Consider the following 27477-nt stretch of genomic DNA (forward strand, 5'->3'; position numbering starts at 1 on the left):
TTTTTGTTTTCAGAGATTGTTTACAAGGCAGTGAACAACAGAAAATGTTTATTTATTTTATCCTTAAAGTTCACTTGTGTCTTTTTCAGTACAAAGGCTGAAACATTTTTGAACATTATAGGTGTTACCAGAAGTTGACCAGTTTTCTTTTTACAAATTCTTCATATTAAAATAATTATGTCAGCTCACCCATTACTCTGGCTAGGGTTAAAACTAATACAAAGCAGCATGATGATTAAACCTGAAATCCTTTTGGTCTTTTGGATTCCGATTACAAATGGGACCAGCTGTACATCTGTTTGGATTTTCAGCAAGTGTAAAATACAAATCTAATGTGATCATTGCACTTGAAAATAAATTAGATAAAATGTCCATTCATCTCATTGCAAGCTTAATTTTGACATGGTCTTCTTTGATAATCTTGAAATCCAGTCTCTGTGGGCTTTTACTGTGGTCAGGTATGAAATATCACGGATAGATTGTTACTATCAGCATTGTGTCTACTAGCCATTTGAAATAGTTTATCTTCGACTTTGAATAATTTTCATTCTTTGTTATATATTTCATTTCTCCCAACTGTACTGTCCGAGCATAACACTTCCACTCCTTGGGTTGAGCTTAGTGGAAATGGTTGACATATCAACAAGTATACTTTGAAATCCTCTCCGCAAAGAATGGAAATTTCCTTGAAACGGTTACCAATCCATTGTAATTTCAATGAACATACAGCTAAAACTCTGTTTCTGCCACATTTCTGTTATAGTCAAGACTACCAGCTGATAATCTGTTCTAAGGAATTTTAAGCTATTGACTGTTCCATTTGTTTCCTCCATTTGGTTAAGCTGTTGATCGTGTCAGTATAATTGTTTTACAGTTTAATACCTGTTTAAATTACTCCATATTGCCATGACACTGAATGTGGACCTGAATTGGGAGTGGTCCACACACATTCAGCAAAGAATTAACAAATTTAATGTGACTTGGGAGTTAGATGCCATAAGTTCCTAGAAACTAATAGATAACTGAAAAAAGTTAACTTAAAGGAAACATGGCGTAAGTAATGCAAGTGGATTAAAGGTTATTGAACAACAATTCTGTAGAAAACCATGAATATATAATATACATCATTTGCATCTCAATCAACAAGTTCAAATGAAGCAAAACTGACCTTAATAAATATATTGAAAACAATCTGTACAAATTTTATAGGGATACAGGAGAGCAGCAACAAGACAATACAAGACAAAAATTGCCATGATAGTGTGTTCAGGGACATAAAGAAACCTATAAAACTGAAAGTATTGCTAAAGAAAAGTGAGGATTTAAAGATGTGATCTATATAACTCTGAAGATAATCAAAATGCAGTTAATATTCTAAATGATTACTTGCACCAAGTATTCGTTAAAGATCATATAAGCAACAACTGCTACTCAAATAATTGTAATCTGAAAACTGTAAATGGCGATGATATAAATAAATAAATGATACACTAAGCAAGACCAGAGAATGTTTTTGCTCAGACTGGGAAACCATTTTTAGTCACCTTCTGGATGACATTAAATGCTAAGTCCTTGATGAATTAATGCACACAAAAAAAACACAATTAGGTTAGAGTCATAGAGATGTACAGCATGGAAACAGACCCTTTGGTCAAACTCGTCCATACCGAGCAGATATCCCTCAACCCAATCTAGTCCCACCTGCCAGCACCCAGCCCATATCCCTCCAAACCCTTCCTATTCATATATCCATCCAAATGCCTTTTAAATGTTGCAATTGTACCAGCCTCCACCACTTCCTCTGGCAGCTCATTCCATACACCTACCACCCTCTGCGTGAAAAAGTTGCCCCTTAGGTCTCTTTTATATCTTTCCCCTCTCACCCTAAGCCTATGCCTTCTCGTTCTGGGCTTCCCCCAACCCAGGGAAAAGACTTTGTCTATTTATCTTATCCATGCCCCTCATGATTTTATAAACCTCTATAAGGTCACCCCTCAGCCTCTGAGGCTGCAGGGAAAATAGCCACAGCTTGTTCAGCCTCTCCCTGTAGCTCAAATCCTCCAGACCTGGCAACATCCTTGTAAATCTTTTCTGAACCCTTTCAAGTTTCACAACATGTTTCCAATTGGAAGGAGACCAGAATTGCACGCAATATTCCAACAGTGGCCTAACCAATGTCCTGTGCAGCCACAACATGACCTCCCAACTCCTGTACTCAATACTCTGACTCATAAAGGAAAGCCTTCTTCACTATCTTATCTACGTTTGACTCCACTTTCAAGGAGTTATGAACCTGTACTCCAAGGTCTCTTTGTTCACAACACTCCCTAGGACCTTACCATTAACTATATATGTCCAGCTAAGATTTGCTTTCCCAAAATGCAGCATTTCACATTTTTCTAAATTAAACTCCATCTCCCACTTCTCAGCCCATTGGCCCATCTGATCAAAATCCTGTTATAATCTGAGGTTATGAGAGATTCTTCAAAGTTTGGAAGGTAGTAGACCGAATGCAAATGAATGTGATGTCAGTACTCAAAATGAACAAAGTAAACTTAGATAATAGTAGTTGAGATTCTGTTCTTTGTAAAACAATGGATTTATTCTAAGAAATAAATGTGAAAATGATTGAGGAACAAAATAATCTAGCATTTCGGAGCAGGGATAACTGGGCAGCCCTTCAAGCTGGCTATTCTATTTAATTTCATGACAAATCCAATTTTGCTCTCAACTCCACTTTTATTTGTTCCATTACCCACAATTCTTTTATACAGAAATCTGATTTGGCCTTGAAAATAGTTAGTGAACCAGTCTCCTCAATTTTCAGGGGAACAGAATTTTACAGACTAAACAACTCTCTGACAGAAATTCAAGAGCAACTTTCAACTGCTAATCCCTCATACCCAAAGTCCAAGTTATGAGAACTTTGATCCTGATTTGGAGAGGTACGTGTAGTTGCTGGTATGTATCTGTTGCCCTGATCCTTCCAGATGGTAGCGGTGTGAGTTTGGAAGGTGCTGTCTAAGGAGCCTTATTGAATGAAAGCAGTACCTCTTGTAAATGGTATATTCTGCAGCTAACAAGCATTGATGGTGCAGGTAGGCTGCTTTCTCCTGGGTGATGCTAAGCTGTTTGAGTACTGTTGTGCTTCAATCATCCTGGCAAATAGGGAGTATGTCATCACACTACTGACTTGTGCCTTGTCGGTGGATTCACGAAGTGAGTTACTTGCTACAGGATTCCTAGCTTCTGACTTGCTTTTGTAGCCACAATATTTCATCCAGTTGTCTCTGGGCAATGGTAAACTCAAGGTTGTTGATAGTGAGGGATCCAATTGTAAAATGCTTTGATGTGTTAAGTGACCATGAAGAGCATGATTTTAATATCATTGTTTATTTCATCTACCAAATGTTACTCACTATTTATGATAATTCTGGAATGCATCAATGACAAGCAGCTTTCAGTTGGTGAAATAGAATCGTACAGCACTGAATAAGTATTTCAGCCCACTGACAACCCCTCGGAGGGGTCAATAATAGATCCTGTTTCTCATCTATATGTTGACCTCAGCGTCATTATCCAAAATCACTGAATTAGTTTTCATATGTATAGTGATAACACTGAACCTAATCTTACCAACTCCTCTACTAAATGCTACTAATTGCTGATTGTCAGACTGTTTAAATAGGATTGTCTCAAGTTTACATGAAGTAGGTCATAGATATTGTATTTCATTGGAAAACTGTAGTTCTAAAATGTACCTTTCTTTACATGGAGTCCAAATGCTGTACTTACTTCCAACTCTTTTGACAGTTTAGTTCAAGAGTAAAGTACGACAAAAGCAGGTAGAAAACCCAACACTAGTATGATAACAAATGAAAGTAAAACTCAATTAAAGCCTATCAGCAAGGAGTAACAAGACTGACTGGAACTGTCAAGTTGTGATTGGCCTGCTTAAGGATATTGCTTATAATGCATAATTGCAAAAATATTAAATTTATCCCATTAGTGTGGACTATCACAGTAACAAATTTGATATTATGCAACTTGGTGCTGCTCTAATTATCTCATGGCTAAAAATATGACAATGAATTTGGTTATCCCACAGCTTGTGCTTCCAACCAATACTGCAGCTTGGCATGTTAAAAAAAATTCTTGCTAATTCCCATTTGTTGTCAAATTAGTTTTTTTCCCCCCTGCTCTACTCAGCTGTTTCCTATTATAGCCCATCTTCTGGGATTCTTTCTGCTGTGTTGCTTGTTTGCAGCTCACATTTGATATGACATTTGGTAGTATGACCTAAACCCCTGGAGCTCAATTTATTATTTAGTATCAGCAAATGTAAGAAGCATTTGTAGGAAAATATTCAAATAACTTCAGGTGCTTTTTGAAATGCAACGTTCAATAGTGATGTTCGTGGAAAAGTGTGGAAAAGTGGAAAAGTGTGAGATTCTAACAATTTACTCAAGTAACAAAAATAACACTTTTGAAACTTATTCTTGCTGATTCATGACTATAGTTTGCTTCTTAATTTTCATCACAAAAAATAATTAAGAACTTCAATATGAGTTGGTATTATATCACGAAATTTTGTAGATTTGAAGTCTGAAGTTCTGTATGAAATGCAGAAAGACTAAAAGGTATGGCAGTAGATAGATATGAGAAACATTTATAAAAACAAATCAAAATACTGTAGTCAACAAAATATTTTTTTGAAAAACAAAACTTTAGTGAACAATATGCAACACTGGTTTACTAAGGAAGTTAGTGTTTTGAAGTGGCAGGCAACTCAAAGCTCAGGATCATTTTTGCAGACAGAACGTAGATGTTCTGCAATGTGGTCACTGAGTGTGTGCTTTATTTTCCCAGTATAGAGGAGACTGCATTTGTGAAGAGCGAACATGGTAGACTACATGGAGTGAAGTGCAGGTAAAGGACCACTTCACTGGGAAGGTGAGTTTAGGATCTTGGATGATGTTGAGGGAGGAAGTAAATGGGCAGGTGTTATACCTTCTGCGATTGCACTGGGAAGATGCACTGGGGCTGTGGGGACATGTTAAGAGTGAAGGAGGAGTGGGCCTGGATATCCAATTATTTTCTGTCCGGCTTTACAGTAAAAAAACATAAGTTACATACCAGAAATAGTGTGGAAAGTTAGACAGTTAATATCATCAGAGAAAAAGTACTAGAAAATCTGAAAGCGCTAAAGTCTGACAGATCCCCAGGATCTGATAGTTCATATTTTTGGGTTCCAAAAGAATTGGCTACAACAAAACTGGATGGACTGACTATGATTTTCCATTATTCCCTGGATTCTACAATGCTCCTAGCAGATTGGAAATTAGCAGAGGTAACACGGCTCTTCCAGAATGGAGGAAGATAGCACATTAGAGAACTAGAGGCCACTTTGCCTGAAAGAAGTGATTGGGGCAGTGCTGAAGTCTCTGAGTAAGGAATTCTTAACAATGCACTTAATAAACAATTAAACATGATTTTACAAAAGGGAAATCTTGGTTGACAAATTTATTCAAGTTTTTTGATGTTATAACAAGTAGGGTAAATAAGTAGAAACCAGTGGATGAAGTATTCTTGGATTTCCAAAAGGCACCACACGAAAAGTTAATAAACAAGTTTAGGGTTCACACAGTTCACTGTTAGTATGGATGAGGGATAGTTAATTGACAGGTTGCATAGAGTAGAGATAACCAGGATGTTTTCAAGTTGGGGTAGGATGTAATTAGTGGAGTACTGGGGCCTTTGGTATTTACTGTCTCTATTAATGACTTAAACAAGAAGGCAAAGAATATATTTGTTAGGTGTGAATGCAGTTGTGAGATGGATACAAAAGCTACAAATAGATATAGAAAGATTGTGAGTAGACAACAAGGTGACAGACTAAGTATAATGTGGTCATAAGAAAAAAATAAACAATATGTTGTAGGTGACTTGAAACTAATAAAGGTTCATATTTGGAGAGACTTGTTTGTACGTGTGCAAAGGACAAAACTATAAAGTGCAGCAAGCAAGTAGAAAAGGAAGTAGTATGACAGTCTTTATTGCAAAGTGATTCATGTACAAGAGTAAAATATTGCTGTAATTTTATGTGACTTTGCTGAGACCACACCTTGAATATTGTGTGAGTTTTGGCCTCCCTATTTAAGGAAGGATGTAATTGCATTGAGGCAGCATAGTGAAGATTCACTAGATTGGTCTCTGGGTTGAGGGGATGAGAGACTCATTAAGTTTTGTTTATATTTCCTAAAGTTTAGAAAATGAAAAGTGATCTTATTGAAACATTAACGATTGTGAAAATGCTTGGTAGGGTAGATACTGAGAAGTTGTTTCCCCTTGTTTGTGAATCTAGAACAAGGAGGCACAGTTTCACGATAATGTATTGATCACTGAAGATTGAAATGAGAAGAAATGTCCTAACTCAAATGCTTGCGAATCTGGAATTTTCTACTCCACAGGATTGTGGATATGCCATCAATGAATATATTTAAGGTGACATGAACACATTTTTGGTCTCTCAGTAAATCAAATGATGCAGGAACAGATAGAAAAGTGAAGTTGAAGGCCAAGATGAGTTGTGGTCATGTTAAATGATAGACCAAGCTCAATAGGCTGTATGGTCTTTTCCTGCTTCATTTCTTATGTTCTTATATAGTTGGCAGTCAATTATTTCAGCATTTCACCGCATAGAATTGTGAATATGTATTATTGAAAATCATTTTAAATCCAACTAATACAGTGTGGGAAATGAGGAGGATGTGTAAATATTGAAATGGTAGAATTTCGTAAATTTGCTCTTTATAGCGGCTGCAAGGTGTACAGTGTGCTAGATCAGCAGCAATTAACATATGAAGGGGCAGATGGCTCCCCATGCCTCCTGACACAGGGAAAAAAAACATCAGTGGGCTAGTCGAATTACTGCTCTGCTGTCAGAGTGCTGTGAGCAGTGCAAACAAGTTCCTACTTCAACTGAAGTACCTCACTGAGAGGATATCCTGTCCTCAGGAGCTTTCAGGCAACCTAATGGCCACCAGCTCAAAAAGTCCCAACAAGTAGGATCCATTATGGGCACTAAAGCTGATCCAAGATAAAGACTTCAAAGATTATAGAGGTAAGTAATTTGAGGACATTTGGTGTGGAGAGGGATGGGAAAGATTTTGTTGCCTCAGGAGAGGGTGGATTTAGGTGTGAGCTTGTGGAATATAGAGGAGTAGGAAGTGGAGCTAAGCTATCCTCTCCGGTGGATGTGTCCTCAATGAGCAAGGGGCACCCTCCAATGATAGCAACATCTCTTCCTTTCTGCCATTTAAAACACATTGGAGGGGAAAAATAGCAAAATTCCCATTCCTGTCTGAATACCCATACCAATTGTTCTATGCGAATTTTGGCATCCTTCCTTGGGCGTGTGCTTGGAGGTAGTTGGGAATATGGTGACCGATCCAATTTCTCCAAATTATGTCTTCCTACGCAAAACACATTTCAGGTGGCATATAATATTCAGCCCCTAGTGTGATATTCTAGAAATGCATTATATATAGAACTGTTTTTCATAACATGCATCAATTCCTAATTGGGTATTATCGAGTTGCATTGAACATAATGATTATACTTCTGTATAAAGTGACCTCTTCAGATTCATTAGTATTCTCCTGAATTCAGATTACCTTTATTTTGGATTTCTTTCATTCCCAGAGAGTATCAGACTTGCAATATTTATATCAGGAATCAATAACAAGTTCCATTTTCTGGATTCAAAACTGAAAAAAGGAAGAAGTTTGAGGAGGAGGGGCGATGACATAGTGGTGTGGCATTTAAAGTACTTGCATGAGTGTGCATGTTTAAAATATGAAAGATATTTTGGACTTTTATCAAGCAACACCACTGTCATACATGGATTTGAATTGTACATGGAACATAGCTCAGGTAATTTATCAGCCCAGCGTTCTATGACTTTCAAATGATTCATCTATTGTAGAATTTTGCACAGTTGTGTTTTGGACAGAACACAATATTTTTGAGTACATTTGACAATTAACTGTTTGGAATCTTAGTTTAAGGGTCAAGATGACAAGTTCTAGTTCCTTATGAAAAGTTATTTTCCTCAATGGATGTCATAAACCATGTTTTTCTTTGATGAGAGAGAGATTGCAATGAAAGCTTTGGAACCCGAGGAAGGTTGTGCTCAGTTCAGCTATTGCCTGTTTTCCATCAAAAATGTTAGGAAACTGACTTGCCCTGTCTCCCTTGAAGTAGTCATCCTCATCCAAATCCAGTGACATTGGAACATGTCCTTTTTCAGGCACAGGAAGTACAGGTGCAATGCAGCAAAATGTAAGATTGTAAATAAGAGCAATATTGAAATGGTCATGACTCTTATCAACAACGAGGATACCTGTGTTGCAGTGAACAATACCAATATTAAATAGTGGGATGATGGATATAGGAAAATGAGACAATTTTCTGTGCCCATGCCTGTTGATCCACATCAGGATGATAAGGTGCATCAGATGACTGAACATCTGTTTCCTGTTCTATGGCTGACATCTTCATGTGGCTTAAACAGAAATTTGACATTGAGCTATGGCACAACATAAAAGTGAATGTTCACAATGGTTGCTGTGGAAATTTGTTACATTTGAGAATGTATGTATTTGCATTTCAAGATTCTGCTGTGCTTTGGTGGTACAAGGTGTAGTTTGCAATGAAAAATAATTTTCGATTTTATATTTTTTAATGCTTCAGAACAGTCAGAATATCAGACTGATACCCCATACAAGTAAAAATAGTGTCTGAGAAATTCTTTTGTCATTGTTAAGACACATTATCCATCGATATATTGACAAACACGAACATTTTTGGCGTATTTAGTTGGTAAGAACCATAGCTTTGTATAGTTTGTTTTTCACATTTCTCTGAAGTCTCGTTAGAACAAGGCGTGTTGAGAAGCTGTAGGAACTGCCAAGAAAAGTCAGGTTGAATCTTACGACATTTTGGCGAAGAGTCAATTTCATCAAGTTTCTATCTGGAGGGTTTCTATCTGTGGAAGCCCAGTGAGTTTTCTTGCCATATCCTCACAAGCTCACTTCATTAATTGCCCAATGCAGCTTCCGTCATGCAATGCTAACCCAATTCTTCCATTTCTGATAGTCAGAAAACTTGCAACACATTGAATCTCCCCTAAGAGACTGGCATCCCTGGTGCCTGTGCTATCTTTAAATATTAGCTGAATACCCAACAAGTGTTGGCATTCTGCACATGCCTTTCACTGGCAGCACAATATCAAAGCATCCCCACACACATTCTGCTCGCAGCATTTAGCTGGAATGGCTGATGTTCCTGGCAGACAGCTCTACTTTCCTGCCCCCGTCACTCTAACCAGCAGACCACAGAACTTAGCTGTGTTGGCTACATCCCATCTTAACACCCTTCATCCCCAGTGCTCACCGTAGACTAGCATCTTATCATTGTCCAGTTGGAATCCATCACAGACAGTCAGGCATTCAGTAAATTCCAAAATTGAGCTTTTATCAACAGTCATAAAAGAGAATGTAAACTAGGAGAATAGAGACTGATGTCTGTTCCTATGATGCAAACAAAATGCTGGTTCAAGGACCAATGAATATTTCACAATCCACAATTGGCACGTGCACCCAGCTCTTGTTTACTGGGACTGGGTGTCATTGAGGTTCTGTATGGCTTTTTGCGTTGAATACTGCTGATCTCTGTCATGCACAATGTGAGCTTCCATCTTCTTCTTCCTCATTTGCTTCCCTGGAAAATTGCTCCCGTTTTCCTAGTTTCTCAGCATTGAGAACATCATTGCAGTTCCTTCTCTGAGTAGGACCCAGTACCCTCTGATTCTGTGACACATCCTGTCTAGAATACATTTCAAGGCACCTGTCCAAAATGGTCCAAGCAGCAGAACCACATTTCAGCAGCCCAATCATTTGCAGCTCTCTCAGTTGAAGACTGGGCAGCGTTGTGTCAGCACTCTGCATCAGTCAGAGGCTGCAAAATGGTGTCATGAGCCACAGTTGCAGTGTGTAGTCCTTGTTCCCCCGCTAACCAATCTTGTAAAGGTTTCTTTGCCCTCACACAACAGAAACATATACACGTCCTAGGATTTACGAAGTATGGAAGCTACAAAGGTAACAGACAACCTCCAGGAAGTAGATGGATCCCACAAACCACGTGACCATTAATCAAATGGAAACCCTTCCTGCTGATAGTTGTGTGATACAGACGTCACAGTGCAATGTGTGCAAGGTTGATGATACATTGCATCTGGGGAGAGCCAGGTATGTTTCCAAATTCTACTGCCCAGGCTGCAGCACTGAACTTATCATTGGGCAACAAAATGAACCAGTGTGACCTTGCACAAATGGCACTAGCTACTGTCCTGATGTATTGTTGGTGATGACTGAGGGATCCCACACAGGTCACCTGTCTCTCCCTGAAAAGAGCCAGTCACGTAGACATTCAAAGCAGCTGTCACCTCTTCAGCCACAAGAAGTGGATGGTTCCTGCGATCCTGCAGCCCTTGGACCCAATCAAACAATCAACATACTTGCATCACAGTGCCTGGAAAATATAGAGCCTGCACTAATATTGCATTCCAGTTCATCCCAAGGAAATGGATTTGGGGACATTGATTCACTAGAACACTATTCCCAGAGCTGTCAGGAAAAAAAGTTAAAGATTTTTAAAATGTATATAAAATTCTTAAATATCCCTATCATCTATTCTGAGGTTGACCGAAAGCATGGACCAGGTTTCTGTACTTAACAGAATTACTATTTATTACACATAATTAGACTCTAACTAGCGGTAAGCAGTCTGTTTCATCGCCATATCAGCCTATAATGAGAACTGTAATTCCCTTATAAATTTTCTTTGCACATACTCAGACAGGAAAAAGAAAATCATGTGTTATGGATGGAAGAAATAAATTGCGAAAAGAAGTTCAGTGATCCCTGTTCACAGTAGTTTTTGAGATGAGGCTTATGCTGGCCAGTGCTTCTCATTCATCCTCTGGATGGTTCCATTGGCTTGCAAGAAGCACAGAGTGGCTGGTTCAATTATAAGTCTCTAACTCATTAATTAAAAGTCACAGTATATAGTAGCTGCTGAAGGGAAGATATTTTTTTTTTCAGTCTTAAAGTGACTTACTGCAGTGAACAAAGATAGAGATGCTGCATTGGGATGGTCTGAAAGATGCATGCTGTTTACTGCCCCAAGCTGTTCAGCTACCTGAGAACGAATCCCATTCATTGAGTGAATGTGTATTATAGTTTATGGACTTGTGGCCAGTTACCAATTTGCTACTTGTTGCCAATTAAACGTCTTTGGCTCCAGTTTATCTGAAGTCACTAGCTATTAATTGCATCTGTGCAGATAATGTTCAGAATATGTGTTAAATTATTTGTTTTCAAACCATGCAGCTCTTCTTAGTTTTATAATATTTCTTCTCTTATTTCAGTCCACACTTAAAAAAATACACAAAAATGAAATGGATGTGGTGTTTATAAGCACAAAAGAATGGCTCTGCTGTGGCTCAGACACACCCTCAGAGGCTCTGCAGTATGCCTGAGTTGGGTGCTTTTTGGCTTCCATGCTATACTGGCTGGTGCTCAACACAATATATTGGGGTTGTTTCATGCACTGTGAACTCTTTTCTTATATCAACCATGAAAGTTATCATTGAATATTATTACATGCATCATACAAGTGTGAGGCATCAGTTCTATACCTAAGAGGCAGGAGGCGCAAACAATCAGTATACACCAGACCAGTATTCATCTCTTTCACAGTCGGCAGTGATAACTTCTGCCTTCATTGAGATCATTGTATGTAATTGCTAGGGTCAATGATATGGTGGACATCACCTGTGACCAGCATTCAAAACCACAGAACTTTCACACTCTGTATTGTTCATGTGCTTAATAATGTCATTGTAAATGAGGTGGAGCTGCATTTTTCAAGTGTTTGATTGATGTCTTTGCTCTTTTTGGGTCTTGATGTCCAGCAGAAGTGGAGTCCGTACTTTTGTCCATCAAACTGGCACTGATTGCATTCACTCTGAGCATTGTCCCAACATTTTCTAGTTGCAGCTTCCTTCCATCAGGAGGCTTGTAATGGACACCCTCAGCTCCAGGCTTGGCCTGGTCATTTGACACTCCCTATCAAAGCCTCCATGTGCTATTATATCTTAATGCACCTGAAGAACCCATTCCCACGTACTTCTACTTTCCCCCAAAGTAGAAGTCTTAAATGCCCCTGTCCCAGTCACCATAGAGCACCCCTTTCCCTCCCAACAACACTTTCCCTCTCCACCACCCACAGCATTGACTATCCTTCAGCTTCCTGATGGAGTTTGATGGACATGCCCAAGTAGGACTGATCAGACCCATGATTACTGCCCTTGCAGCCCCCTGACTGACAGTACACAGTTCTCCTGACTGCTTACAATAGCCACAGGCATCTACCTGGACTGTGGTGGGATGCATTCCCTGACAGTGTCTGTCCCAAGCAGATGAGTAACTGTTGCCAAGCGTTTGCAACATATGTAGTCTCCACCCTTGACTGACTGACTGTGATGAGACGCCCTGACCGACAGCAGGTCCCTTTGACTTGATGGAGGATTATTTCCAGAATGCATTCAGGAATGGCCATTTTATTGAAGATATCATGCAGTACATTTACCATCCGGGCAGTTGGTACATGTAGTAGGTATGAGGTTAATGTCTGAATGTGTCAAACAGCATGATGTCCCTCTCTTGGACTGATGACTACTGGTGAGGGTGACAAGCAGCCTCGCTGTGTGTGTGTGCTAAACAGCAAGTCACTGCAGCGGTATGGTGAGCATTTAAGTTCTGGCTGAAGCACCAACATGCTAAAAAGTGAGGAACAGCAATGCATAATGTGACACAGCACCACAGGGCAATGCAGAGATTTTCTGTGCATCCAAGTAGACATTAAGTGCCCAGCCTCAGCACTGGCTCATCCAAGGACAATAGGAAACTTCACTTTGTCACAAATGTGCAACTGAGGCTGCAAGGGTCTACTTTCCATCTGACAACACACAATTCAATCCATTAATGATCCGCATCCCAAATCATTACAACAATTTATATCTACTGAACTGTCCATCTTTAACATGTACAAATTCTTAACGCATGAGACTCTGCTGCATCAAAGTTCTTTTATTATTGCACCTAAGAATGCTTCCACATGGTGTTGCAAATTTCTGCTTTTGCAATTGGATTGGAGGCACATTGCTGATCATGTTGTTCTGTGGCTTTGAATGACTTTGGCTGTCCTCTTTTTGTTTGAGGTCTGGAGGACCCTGGCATGCTGACCCCCTGCTCAAGCACACGTATAATCAGGTGCAAACTTGTTTGTGAAACACTTCTGTTCCATCCATAAGAATGACCCTGATCTCCTAGGAGCTTACCATTTCAATAAACCACAATGCTTCTATGCTAATATTTCTGTCCTGGGCCTGCTGTAATATTTCATAGAAGCACAATCAAACTCGGGGAACAACACCTCATTTTCTACATGTTCACTTTGCAGCCTCACTATCTCCGCATTGAATTCAGTACCTTCAGAACCTTATTGCAACATGTCTCTTCATTTTCTTACACTTTTTAAAAAAAAATTCAGAACTGGTATCATACACCTCGTTGAACCTGGGCCTCCTAGTCCTGAGGTAGGAACATTACTATAGTGTTACAGGAGCCATTTTTTAAAAACATTCTCCATTTGGCATGCATGACTGGCATCTGTTTACCGATCTGTCGGATCTGACTCTCCATAATGGTCGCCAATATCTTGATGGAAGAAGCTAAGTATGCACAGTCCTGAGACATGGCAGCAGTCATGTCCTGGATGGACTCCTGGACCATCCACACATGGTTATGCATATTCTTTGACAACTCTGCCAGATGTTCTCCTTTGTGTTATTCAGCTCTTGAAGATTATATGTAGTTGATACTAAAGATCAGAATTTGAATTTCACAATCTGCTATGATGGGATTTGAACCCATGTCCCCAAAACATTGGCTTGAAGTTAGTCTAGTGACATTACCACCATGCCTCCCTCCTTTTTTTAATCATCCTGTCAAGACAGATCATTGGACACCCCTGAAGCAGATGAGATATGAACCCATGTCTCCTGATTCAGAGGGAGCAGCTGTCCCTTTACATACCACGAGTGCCCTCTGGCCCAGCTTCTGCCACTTCTTAAACAGTCAGTAGCAGAAGCTGCCACAGCCTCCATCAGTTATTCCAAAGCATCTATGATTGGTACACCAGCTTTTGACCAAAAAACATACTCACAACTGCACATCACCGATGTAAGGGTGTCTAATCTGGTAAATGTACAGAAGAATGATAAAAGGCTGATTTGATTTTAAATTTGATTTATTATTGCCACATGTACCACGATACAGTGCAAAGTATTGTTTTGCTTGGTAACCAGACAAATCATACCTTACACAAGTACATCAGAGTAACAGAACAGAATGCAGAATACAGTGTTGCAGCTGCAGAGAACATGCAGAGAAAGATCAACTCTAATATATGAGAGGTCTGTTCATAAGGCTGATAACAGTGGGGAAGATGCTGTTCTTGAATCTGTTAGTACATAATTTCAAACTTTCGTATCTTCCACCTGATGAAAGATGGTTGGAAGAGAGTATAACCAGCATGGGAGGGGTCTTTCATGATGTTGGTTGCTTACCCGAGGCAGCAGGAAGTGTAAAGAGAGTCAATGGAAGGAAAGCTGGTTTTCATGCTGAACTGGGCTACGTACTCATGCTTTGCAATTTCTTATGGTGTTTCGCACGACAGTTGCCAAACCAAACTGTGATGCATCTGGATTGGATGTTTCTATTGTGCACCTAATAAATCCAATAAAATTGGTAAGAGTCATTGTGGACATGCCAAATTTTGGATGTAGGTTTGCTCGCTGAGCTGGAAGGTTCGTTTTTCAGACGTTTCGTCACCATACTAGGTAACATCTTCAGTGAGCCTCCGAATGAGTTTGAGTTTCCTAGGGTTGGTGATGTCATTTAGAGTCATAGTCATAGCATGGAAACAGACCCTTCAGTCCAACTCATCCATGCCGACCAGATATCCCAACCCAATCTGTCTCTCTCTCTCTCTCCCACTCTCTCCCACTCTCTCCCACTCTCTCCCACTCTCTCCCACTCTCTCCCACTCTCTCCCACTCTCTCCCACTCTCTCCCACTCTCTCCCACTCTCTCCCACTCTCTCCCACTCACTCCCTCTCACTCCCTCTCACTCCCTCTCACTCCCTCTCACTCCCTCTCACTCCCTCTCACTCCCTCTCACTCCCTCTCATTCCCTCTCACTCCCTCTCACTCTATCTCACTCTATCTCACTCTCTCTCTCCCCACAGGAAATGACATTACCAACCATAGGAAACTCAAACTTGTAAATAGAAAGCAGGCTACACCATTAGTCCTTTATTCGGAGGCTCACTGAAGATGTTACCTAGTATGATGACGAAATGTCTGAAAATGAACCTTCGAGCTCAGTGAGCAGACTTACATCCAGAACCTCAACCTGAGCTACAAAACTTGCTAATGCCAAATTTTCTTAGCCATCTGAGGAATGAGAGGTGTTGATGTGCTTTCTTGACTAATATCAATATGGGTGGACCAGAATAGATTGTTAGTGATATTTACTCCTTGGAACTTGAAGCTCTCAACCACTTCACCATCATTGATACAGACAGGGGTATGTCTTCCACTCTACTTCCTGAAGTCGATTACCTGCTCCTTCATTTTGCTGACATTGAGGGAGAGATTGTTGGCTTTACACCATGCCACTAAGCTCTCTATATCTTTCCCATATTCTGTCTCATTGTTTGAGATCCGACACTTTGTGGTGGTGTCATTGGCAAATTTGTACATGACGTTACAACTGAGTTTGACAGCAAAGGAGTGCAGTAAGGGAATGAGTACATGGCCTTGTGAGGCTGTTGAGGATTATTGTGAAAGAGGTGTTATTACTGTCCTTACTGATTGCGGTCTGCCAGACAAGGATCCAGTTGCAGAAAGGGGAGCAGAGTCTTGGGTTTCAGAGGTTGAAGATGAGTTTGATTGGACTTATTCTGTTGAAGATGCAGCTAACGCCAATAAATAGGAGTCTACTGAGTTTTGTTGACAGCAAAACAGGAATTTTGCAAAATGCAGATTAGGAAAACAAACCAAGCTATCTAAATAGAGAATACAGTTTTAAAAACGTTTTAAAACATACAGCAAACCACATCTCCTCATTCAGTTTCCTGCCTCTCACCATTGTGGATAGACAGATCTTGAGAAATGACCCCTCCATATCAACTCTTTGAATTTGATGTAGCTGATTCTCCGTAGTCTTTCCTGTGGATTCTAAAATATTCTTCGATGAATACTCTCAAATCTATTTCGATTTTAAAACTAATCTGAAGGTTTCTAAGCAAACACATCTGATCAGGAAGTTACATAAAGTAAACTACTGAGGTAATAGTGCTTTCCTTGAACTGTTCTGTACTCTTTACTTTAGGACAAAAGTTATGTTAGCTTCTGACTTATGTTGGGTCTCTTCAAAACTGCCCAACAATTTGTAATCTCCAGATTTACTAAGGTAAAATCAATCCTTGCTTATCCTGAACCAAAACAAAAGTAAGCTAATGGCCCTCAATGTTTACATTTTCTGTAATATACCAGCGCAGTGCAATCAATCTTCAGTTTATACTCTAGGGATTACTGCTGTCTTATACATGCTGGATTAGGTCGCTGCTCTGGAAAGGTTGATTGATCTGTTATAATTATTTCTTAAACTTTCCAGAAAAGTCTCCCACTATTTTAAGATTCAGTCATAGAAAATAAAACATAACATATTTTGTCAATGGAGGAACACCAAGATGTTTCACACAAATGTAGTGAGCACACAGCTGCTGACGTCGCTTCTGTCCCATGTTAGAGAATATCTGATATCACCTTAATATGCATTTCCAATGGAATGTCTTGTGCACTCCAACAATAGAGTCATAGAGATGTACAGCATGTAAACAGACCCTTCGGTCCAACGTGTCCATGCCGATCAGATATCCCAACCCAATCTAGGCCCACCTGCCAACACCTGGTCCATATCCCTCCAAACCCTTCCTATTCATATACCCATCCAAATGCCTCTCAAATGTTGCAATGGTACCAGCCTCCACCACTTCTTCTGGCAGCTCATTCCATACCCGTACCACCCTCTGTGCAAAGGTTGCCCCGTAGGTCTCTTCTATCTTTCCCCTCTCACCTTAAACCTATGCCCTCTCGGCATGAGGGGGGAGTTCTGGACTCCCCCACCCCAGGGAAAAGACTCACCCTATCCATACCCCTCATAATTTTGTAAATCTCTATAAGGTCACCCCTCAGCCTCCGACACTCCAGGGAAAACAGCCCCAGACTTTTCAGCCTCTCCCTCTAGCTCAAATCCTCCAACCATGGCAACATCCTTGTAAATCTTTTCTGAACCCTTTCAAGTTTTGCAACATCTTTCCGATAGGAAGGAGACCAGAATTGCACGCAATATTCCAACAGTGGCCTAACCAATGTCCTGTACAGCCGCAACATGACCTCCCAACTCCTGTACTCAATACTCTGACCAATAAAGGAAAGCATACCAAGCACCTTCTTCACTATCCTAACTACCTGCAACTCCACTTTCAAGGAGTTATGAACCTGCACTTCAAGGTCTCTTTGTTCAGCAACACTCCCTAGGACCTTACCATTAAGTGTATAAGATTTGCTTTGTTTGTTATCCAGAAGTGCCCATGCAGGTACAGGAGGTAGTTAGAGAAGCTAAGAGAAATATATCATTTATTGTGAGGAGTATTGAACATAGAATTAAGGGGTTATGCTTCATTTATACATGACATTGATGAGACTGTATATAGAGTACTGTGCATTGTACTCCTTATTTAAGGAAGGACCGAAATGCATTGAATCGAAATGCTGTTCAGAGAAAATTTACCAGACTGATACCCTGGAAATGGTGGTTTGTCTTCTGAAGAATGATTGGCCAGACCAGGCTTGTATCTGCTGGAATTTAGAAGCTTGTGAGGTGATTTGAGTGAAACATGCAAGATCCTAAAGAATCTTTACCGGAGAATCTCAAGCTAGAGGTCACTGTTGGAAAATTAGGAATCATCCATTTAAGATAATGGTGAGGAGAATTTTTTTCTCTCTCTGATGTTTGTGAATCCTTGGAACTCCCTTCCTCATAAGGTTGTGGAAGGAGAGTGTTTAAATATTCTTAATACAGAAATAGGCAGATTCTTGATTCTTGATAATGTTATGAGCAGGTGAGGAGGAGGAGGAAATCAGCTATCAGTAAATTTCCACAAACGTTTCTATTTTTTTAAGCACACAGATATTACACCTCAGTTAAATGTTGATGGGGAGATGCCAGTGTTGGACTGGGATGGACAAAGTCAGAAGTAAACCGACACCAAGTTATGGTCCAACAGGTTTATTTAAAATCACAAGCTTTCAGAGTGCTGCTCCTTCATCAGGTGACTTCACCTGACGGAAGAACAGCACTCTGAAACTTATGATTGTAAATAAACCCGCTGGACGTCTGACAGCTAAACCTTGGTTAACTATATCAAATTGAAGGAGCCAATTTCAAGGTTTTTGTGAATGCAAGGAAGAGGAATTCTATTAATCCAAGAAAGGAAATTGATATCAAATACAAATACAAATGTAAGTTTAAAAACTGAAAGAGAGTGAAGACTGTCTTGTACAGGCAGGGAGATAACAGCAAAATACATTCCACAGCTGCCCAGTTGGCTTCTTTAGCAAGAAGTGGTTTTAATTGTTCCCACACCCACCAATTCCTCAGGAAGTTTATTTACAAATCACCCCCTCTGTAAAAAAAATTGCCCCCATGTCTTTTTAAAATTTCTGTCCTCTCACCTTAAAACTATGTCCCTGTGGTGAAACGGTTAAAAATTATGTCCCAATACATGTGTGAATCTAACCGGAATGGAGGTGTTGCTTCGTCCCGTGTGAATCTTATTACACACCTCCCCGTGTGAATCTTCTTATCTGTATGTAACCAGAATGGAATGTGTTTTTTAGCCTTGCTCTGCTGTTCACATGAATGTTTATATCTGGAAAAGAGTATATCAGCTGGAAAAGTCTCCAGTTCGGTGAGTCTGCTCCGGGGTTACGTTTAACCGCCGAGCGTGGGTTGTTGGCAACCGCTCTACGAGAACTGACGGCTCCCAGTTCCGGTAACATGTAGAGTGAGTATAAGCCAGACCCGTTGTATGAGACCTGGTTGTGGCGACGCTGCGGGGAATAAAATGCCCATATTCTAGCAGACTCGCCTCTTGGTCGTTTGTTCTGTGTCAGACTACTCTCCTACGAACCTGACCTTGAGAATTTTTTAAAACAGTCCCCTAACTGCCATCCTGAGGAAAATTAATCTTGGACACTCTTTATACCCCTTGTTATTTTATAAACTTGTAAAAGTACACCAGAATTCTCCAGAATACACTTTACGAATTCTTCCTCATGGTTTCCTCTATCAATCTGACTGTCCCATTATACATGAAGATTAAAGTCACCCATGATTAATGCGCTACCATTGTTTCATGCCCTCATTATCTCCTGATTTATTCTCTATTCCACAATATAGATTCTGTTCATTATCTGGTCACTGACATTTTTGTAGGATACATTTTATTTTCTCTATTTACCTTATTCAAACCATTAAATATTTTGAACCTCTCTACCAAACTCTTATGAGTCTTACGTACTAAGATGAACAATCCCATTTTATCCATGTAACTGAAATCACACACCCTTAGCACCATTGTAATAAATCTCCACTGTATCCTTTCCAAAGCCTCAAGACCTGTCAGCTCAAGACTGGACATCCATGAGGTGCTGTGGGCCGTTTTTAGCAAAGAATAGTAATCCAGCATAATCTGTAAACTCATGGCCTGGCATATCCCCCATATTGCTGTCAGGCCACAGGATCAACCTTGGTTCAATGAGGAGGGCATGCCAGGAGCACCAGGCAGCAATGACCTTCCCTCCACTATTAGTTCAGAAGTGAGGATGTTCACCGATGATTGCACAATGTTCAGCACTGTTCGCGGTGACTCCGATACTGAAGCAGATCATGACCAAATTCACAAGATCTGGACAATATCCAGGCTTGGGCTGACAAGTGGTAAGTAACATTCGTGCCATAGAAATGCCTGGCTATGACCATCACCAACAAGTGACAATCTAACCACCATCCTTTGGCATTCAATGGTGTTACCATCATTGAATCTCCCACAATCAACATGCTGGGAGTTATTATTGATCAGAAACTCAACTGGACTCACTGCATAAATGTAGTGGCGACAAGAGTAGGTCAGAGGTTAGGAATACTGCGGTGTGTAACTCACCTCCTGACTCCCAAAAGCCTGTACACCATCTACAAGGCACAAGTTAGGAGTGTGATGGGATACTCCCCACTTGTCTGGATGAGTGAGCAGCAGCACACAAGAAGGTTGCCACTTTCCAGGCCAAAGCAGCCCACTTGATTGGCATTACATCCACTCCCTCCACCACTGACGCTGAGTACAGCAGCATGTACTATCTACCAGATGCACTGCAGAAATTTACCCAGGATCCTCAGACAGCACCTTCCAAACCCACCAACGCTTCCATCTGGAAGGACAAGCGCAGTAGATATATGGGAACACCACCACCTTCAAGATCCCTTCCAAGCCATTCACCACTTGGAAATATATCACCGTTCTTTCACTGATACTAGGACAAAATCCTGGAATTCCCCCTTCTAATGGAGTTTGGAGGGTTTTACACTTTGTGGAGTTTGCACATTGCCTGAGTGGGTTGCCTCCGGGTGCTTTGGTTTCCTCCCACAGTCCAAAGAGGTAGATTGGCCAGGCTAAATTGCCCATAGTGTTAGCTGCATTAGTCAGAGGTAAATGTACGGGAATGGGTCTGGTTGTGTTACTGTTCGGAAAGTCAATGTGGACTTGTTGGGCCAAATGGCCTGTTTCTATACTGTAGGGAATCTAGTCTAGCCTAATGGCATCGTGGGTCAACCCATAGCAGTGGACTGCAGCAGTTCAAGAAGGCAGCTCACCACAACCTGCTCTAGAGCAGCTAGGGACAGGCAATAAATGTTGGCCCCGCCAGTGATGCTCACATCCCAGAAATGAATTAAAAATAATGTGAAGAAATTAATAACACTCAAAATTGAAGTGGAAAATGTAATCACATGCAGCTTTCTACAGGGTCCACTGAAGCCAGAGCTTACATCTCAGGGCTGGGTTAAGTGATCACCAGTGTTGAGCACTCCCTGAAGTTGAAGACGATATTCCAGCCAGTGCCTAACCAATGTCTTATAAAAGGTTCTAAGCCTCTGAATTTTAATTCTCAGCCTCTGTTGCATACTTAGCAATGTTCTCAATTTGTTCTACCTCTTTCAAACAGGTCTTTGATCTTCCAAACTCCTTGAAAATTACAACAATTAATGTCACCTCTTCTAATTCTTCCCCATCACAATATATCACTTCAAACTTCTCTGCAATAAACTTCATTTGCAGTGTTTGCTGATTTCACCAGTGCAGTTGTATGTTCCTCACAGAAATGATATATTTCTGACAATGATATTCATATTTCCTTCTATTTTGTTTCCTTGCCGTTTTAAGTGTAAGACTTGCTAAGGCAGGTTTTTTTATAACTGTCATATAATTTGTGTCAAAGATTTTCCCTCCTAATCCTCATTATTTCCTGTTGTACTTTAGAACCTCCTGGCAGAAAAGGTGGAACAGTTAATGGAATGGAGCTCCAGACGTTCAGTCATTCGAATGAATGGTGACAAATTCCGAAGGTTTGTGAAGGCTCCCCCTCGTAATTACTCTGTAATTGTGATGTTCACTGCCCTTCAGCCCCAAAGACAGTGTTCTGTATGCAGGTAAGAAAGAAGCATCTTGTACAAAATTTTGATGAGGTATGAACTTCAAATTTATTATGTTCCATCAATCTTGTGACATCGACATCTAGCTTAACTTTAACTTCCATATAATATTTGAATATCTTAGAATATAGAAAATGTAACATTTAAAATGTATAATTTGAGTGTTGCTATGTGATTGCACATCTAGATTGCAAAGTGAAGCTATGGCTGTTGATTCTATGCACTCCTCTGTCACATGATTGCAATTATCCTGTCAAGTGCAATAGTTGGATTTTATGATCTGGATGAAGCTAGTATTTTTCTCAGAAGAGCTCAATCTTCCTTAGTATTATAATATGCTTGTCAAGATTTTTCATTGAAAGAAGCAGACTTCATACCCTCTGTTTGTTACTCGTAAGGATCTTACTCTCCATAAACTTTGGTTAGCTTGCTGCTTAATGTATGAATGTCTGTATAAACATTATAGTTTACTCAGAAATAATTATAATTCCTTCTAAAGAAATGAATAAACTGCAGGCTTGAACATAACGTTATCTTGTACACTAATTTGTTTTTCCTCCATTATTGGCTGATTCTAAAAGCTATTTCTCACTGTTCGTCATTTAGTGACATTCTTATTCATACAGAAGAAGCAGCCTGATTGTAGATTTTGCCAAAGCTTCATTGTCAGTACCACCAGGAAATGCATTTTCATTGTGCAAGTACAGGAACACTAAGTCTTCCATTTAATTAGATGTATGCACCAAAATTACAATACTTTTCATTCAGCAGGGTACTTAAGAAGTACCAAAATTGTTCGAAAATCAAGAACAATGTTAACATTAGCATTTCAATAAAATAAAATACGAACATTTTGTATTATTACCACATGAACTGTAATTAAACAGCCAGTGGTACAATTACAGGTTTTAGCTTTTCTCAACTCAGCACTATCAGTCTTTTTTAGTAACATCTGGGGGCCTGTATCAAAATTAGGCCAGCTGTCCCAGACTCTATTTGAGTCACAGTCTGATATTGTTGGAAATTGTGTTAGGTGTTGGGGGTTCATCACCATGGTTACCTAATAAAGGCAGTCGACAATTTGTGAGGAATTTTCAGCTTGTTTATTAAGTTAGTTAGGTAGCATCAGAATAGCTCTGATCCATAAGTTAATTAGACAACAAAAGGTATATAGTATTTGACAATTGAGGATGTTTCACTGATACTAAGGGATGAACAGATAGTCAGCCTGGAGTATGTTGATCTTGCTGAAGGCAGTAATCTGCTCACTGGCTGAAGTGTTTGGGAACTCTCCTGTTCTTTTGGTCCACCTTCCAACTAAAGGTCCCTGAGGAGAGTTGCACCCTACAAAGACTAGCCTATAACTCAGAACATATTGAATTACCATATTTCTAGTAGTCGTTTACACTCTGCAAATCACCCATTTGAATCCAGCCAGCCTTTGAACACAGGACAACTTATAATGTCAAGGTAACCAATGACTCCTTGGCCATCTTATGCGAAAAGGTAGTTTTCATTCTCTTTGGCATCAAATTGTTCATTTTCCTAGACACAATGGTGCTATATATTTCTTTGATGTCAGCTTATGGAACATCATGTCTTTGGTGCTTTTTGTTTCTTTTCTCTGCAGCTGAATCAGTAACCATCAGTGTTGAACATCAGTTTTTAGGAACAATAGGGTGGCATCGGCATCGGCATTGATACACTCTGTGGGAGGCTTATTACTTGGCTCAGTAATACCATAACTGATTGAGTTGGCCAAATCCAGAAGGGCATAACTGTTAGAGTGGCGAGGGAACCAATAAGAGGGAAAAATTACTTGACCACATTGCTGATGCTTCTGTCCATCAAGCTGATTAAGCTGCAAGAGAACATTGCTTCCATACTAATCAGCAGAGGTGGTATGCATTATATGGAGGTAAGTGATCTCTCAGCAAGGGAATCAGGTATAATGCTCTGTATTCCTTCAACATCCGTCTTGAATGGTGATGGATAATTAAATAACTAACACAAATAGGATGTATCACAAATTCCTTATCCTTTACGAAGGTGGAGCTCAGCACATCAGTGCTAAAGCTTAAGAATTTTACAAATATGTTCAGCCAAAGATGCTCAGTGGTTGCTGCACCTTGATCTCCTGTCGTGGAACCCAACATCTCAGCCAGTTTAATTCACTTCACATTTTGAAAGATGGCCAAAAACCCTGGATACTGCAAAGACCAGTTGTATTGCTGAAGACTTACACTCCAGAATAGTCCGCACCCATAGCCAAGCTCTTCAAGTACAACTGCAATACTGGTATCTACCCAGCAATGTAGAAAATTGCCGAGTTATGTCCTGTACACCAAAAGAAGGATGAATCCAACTGGGCTAATTACTGCTCTATGAGTCTATTCTTGATCATTAGAAAAGTTATGGAAGAGGTCATCACACCGATATCAAGAAGTACTTGCTCAACAATAATCTACTCACTGATAGCTTGCATTCTGCCAACGAGGTCCTAGCCTCATTCCAGCCTTGGTAAATATATCAACATAGTTGAGTTGCAGAGGTGAAATTATAATGACTGTCTTTGACATCATGGCAGCGTTTAAATCATGGGGAAAACTCCTCATTGTTTGGAGTCTTACTTATCAAAGGAAAATGATCGCAGTTGTTGAAGGTAAATCATCTCCATTTCAGGACACCTCTGCAGGAGTTCTGAGGGTGGTGTGCTCAACACAGTCATCCTTAGTTGTTTTCTCAAAGATTTGTGTGCCATTATAAGTAGTGGAGATATTTGTTGATGAATGTATAATGGTCAGCATCATCTGTGACTCAGATACTGGTGTAGTTCAGGTACATATGCAGTAGGACCTAGACAATATCTAGACCTGGGCTGGTAATTGGCAAGTGATGTTTGCAGCACAAATACCAAAGCATTGATCGTACAGTCATTGTGTTATATGACATGAAAACAGACCCTTCCGTCCAACTTTTCCACATCAACCAGATATCCTAAACTGATCTGTCCCATTTGCCAGCATTTGGCCCATATCTCTCTAAACTTTTGCTATTCATCTACCCATCCAGATGCCTTTTTAATGTTGTAATTATATCTACATCCACCACTGAACTGGTCCTCACTCTGAACAACTTCTCTTTCCAATCCTCCCACTTCCTCCAAACCAAAGGAGTAGCCATAGGCACCCGCATGGGCCCCAGCTCAGCCTGCCTCTTCGTAGGAACACGTTCCCAAATAACTCACTTGCCTCCCAGAGTCCATCTGTCAAGTACAATGCCCATCAGGAATGTAATTGAATACATTTGCTTGGATGAGTGCAGCTTCAACAACACTCAAGACACTTGGCGACATGGAAGCTCAGTGGTTAGCACTGTTGCCTCACAGTGTCAGGGACCCAGATTTGATTCCATCCTTGGGCAACTGTCTGTGTGAGTTTCCTCCGGGTGTTCCGGTTTCCTCCCATGATCCAAAGATGTGCATTGCTAAATTGCTCATAGTGTTCAGGCATGTGCAGGTTAGGTGCATTGTCCAGGGGTAAGTATAGTATAGTAGGGGAATAGGTCTGGATGAGTTACTCTTTGGAGGTGTGGACTTGTTGGGCCAAATGGCCTGTTTCCACACTAAGGATTCTTTACTATACTCAGTAGTATCCAGGACAAAGTAGCCAACTTCATTGGTACGTCTTCTCCACCAACTTTAGCCGTTACACCGTCCCCCGCCAAAGCTGCTTTACCAGCACTTTTCAAACCTCTGGTTTTCAACACTGAGAATCTTTATTGGTAAAGGCAGGATGAGAAGAGCAAGGGTAGAAGATACATTGGAAAACCATGATGTGCACCTTCCCATTAAGTCAGACATCATCCTAACTTGGAACTGTGTTATCATTTCATCACTTTTGCTGAGTCAAAATCACAGAACTCCCTTTCTAATAACACCATGGATGTACCTAACCCCACTGACGTATGCAGTTGATTAAAGGGATTCACCACCATCTTCTCAAGGGTGGTTTGGGATGGGCAATAATTGCTGGTCCAACCAATAACGTGTACATCCTGTGAATGCTAATGTGCCAATTTTTGTTTCTCCCCTAGATTTTCATTGCTTATTTCCTTCATTAAACTGACTAACCTTTCATTTATTTGGCTAATCCTTTCATCTTGTTTTGAACAAGGTTGTAGTAGATGCAGTTTCCAATTGCTTGGCATAACTTCTGCCTAAACTTGGTAGTTTAAAGATGGTACCTCCACAATTTCCAGCTTACTCCCATCAGTGCCCTTGCGTGCATTTTTGTTTATTCATTCATTTGATGTGGGTAGCTGTCGAGGCCTCCATTTATTGTCAATCCCTCATTTTGCCTATCTGGCCTGATTCTGTTTTTACGTCAACTTCAGGTACAGCCAGCATTTCTAATATGTCCTATATATTTTTTTTTAAGCTCATCCAGTGTCTCCATTGCCGCCTCTTTCAGTATGGTTTTGTCAACATCTTCATTGGTAAAGGCAGGTTTAAAGTATTCATTTGGTACCTTATTCATGCCCATTGCCATCATGCGTAAGTTCAATTTTTGGTTACTAACTGAGCTTCTCCCTTTTATTGCTCACTCATTTACTTAACATTTGCTAATGGAAGATGTTTAGATTCCCTTTCACTTTGACTGCTTGTCCCTTTGCATAATCTCTCTTTGCTGCTCTTATTTCATTTTGTACTTGCCTTTGAGTTTTCTGAATTCAGCCTGTTTCTCAGATATATTATCAACCTGACATATGTCAAATGCATCATTTCTTTCTGCTTCATCTTATTCAATTTCTGCCTTGTCTCCCTGGGAAGTCTGGTTTGTTTGATCCACCTTTCCTTGATGTACATTGACTGTATCTGACCTACCTCTCCTTTAAAAGCTATTTTAATGCAATTTTGTTTGTCCATCTCTTTCTTCTGTTTATCTGCGGTAGATCTATTCTCGTCCCAATGAAATTGGTCCTCCTCAGATTAATTATTTTTATTTGGGAAGATTCCTTTATCTTTTTCATCAATGACCCCTCTTTCTTTTCCATTACAAGTCTAACATGAGGGACAAAGGGGGAAATGTGCGAGTAGAACTGCAAGATATTGGTAGAGTGTTAAATGAGTATTTCACATACAGCACGGAAACAGACCCTTCTGTCCAACTTGTGCATGCCAACCAGATATCCTAAATAAATCCAGTCCCATTTGCCAACATTTGGCCCATGTCCTCTAAACCCTACCTATTTATATACCCATCCAGAGGCCTTTTAAATGTTGTATTTATATCAGCCTCCACCATTTCCTCTGGCAGCTCATTCCACACACACACACCATCTTCTGCGTGAAAAATTGCCCCTTGGATCCCTTTTAATTTTTCCCCTCTCACCTTAAAAGTATGCCTCTAGTTTTGGACTCCCCCATCTTAGGGAAAGGACTTTGTTTAA

General features: G+C 40.2%; 1 protein-coding gene and 1 long non-coding RNA gene across 2 annotated transcripts in view; both read left to right on the forward strand.

Annotated features, from left to right (window-relative positions):
• Window positions 1-27477, forward strand: part of LOC148152150 (uncharacterized) — a 762130-nt gene that overhangs the window by 307787 nt on the left and 426866 nt on the right. The gene's annotated exons all lie outside the window — the stretch shown is intronic.
• Window positions 1-27477, forward strand: part of tusc3 (tumor suppressor candidate 3) — a 390300-nt gene that overhangs the window by 60832 nt on the left and 301991 nt on the right. The window contains exon 2 of the mRNA XM_043690293.2: window positions 21854-22023. Within this exon, the coding sequence (XP_043546228.2) occupies window positions 21854-22023 (170 nt within the window). The remainder of the gene's footprint in view (window positions 1-21853; window positions 22024-27477) is intronic.

The sequence above is a fragment of the Chiloscyllium plagiosum genome, unplaced genomic scaffold (genome assembly GCF_037043375.1).
Source record: "Chiloscyllium plagiosum isolate Xiang-an unplaced genomic scaffold, Cpla_swu_hap1 HiC_scaffold_1, whole genome shotgun sequence".
Taxonomy (NCBI): Eukaryota; Metazoa; Chordata; class Chondrichthyes; order Orectolobiformes; family Hemiscylliidae; genus Chiloscyllium; species Chiloscyllium plagiosum.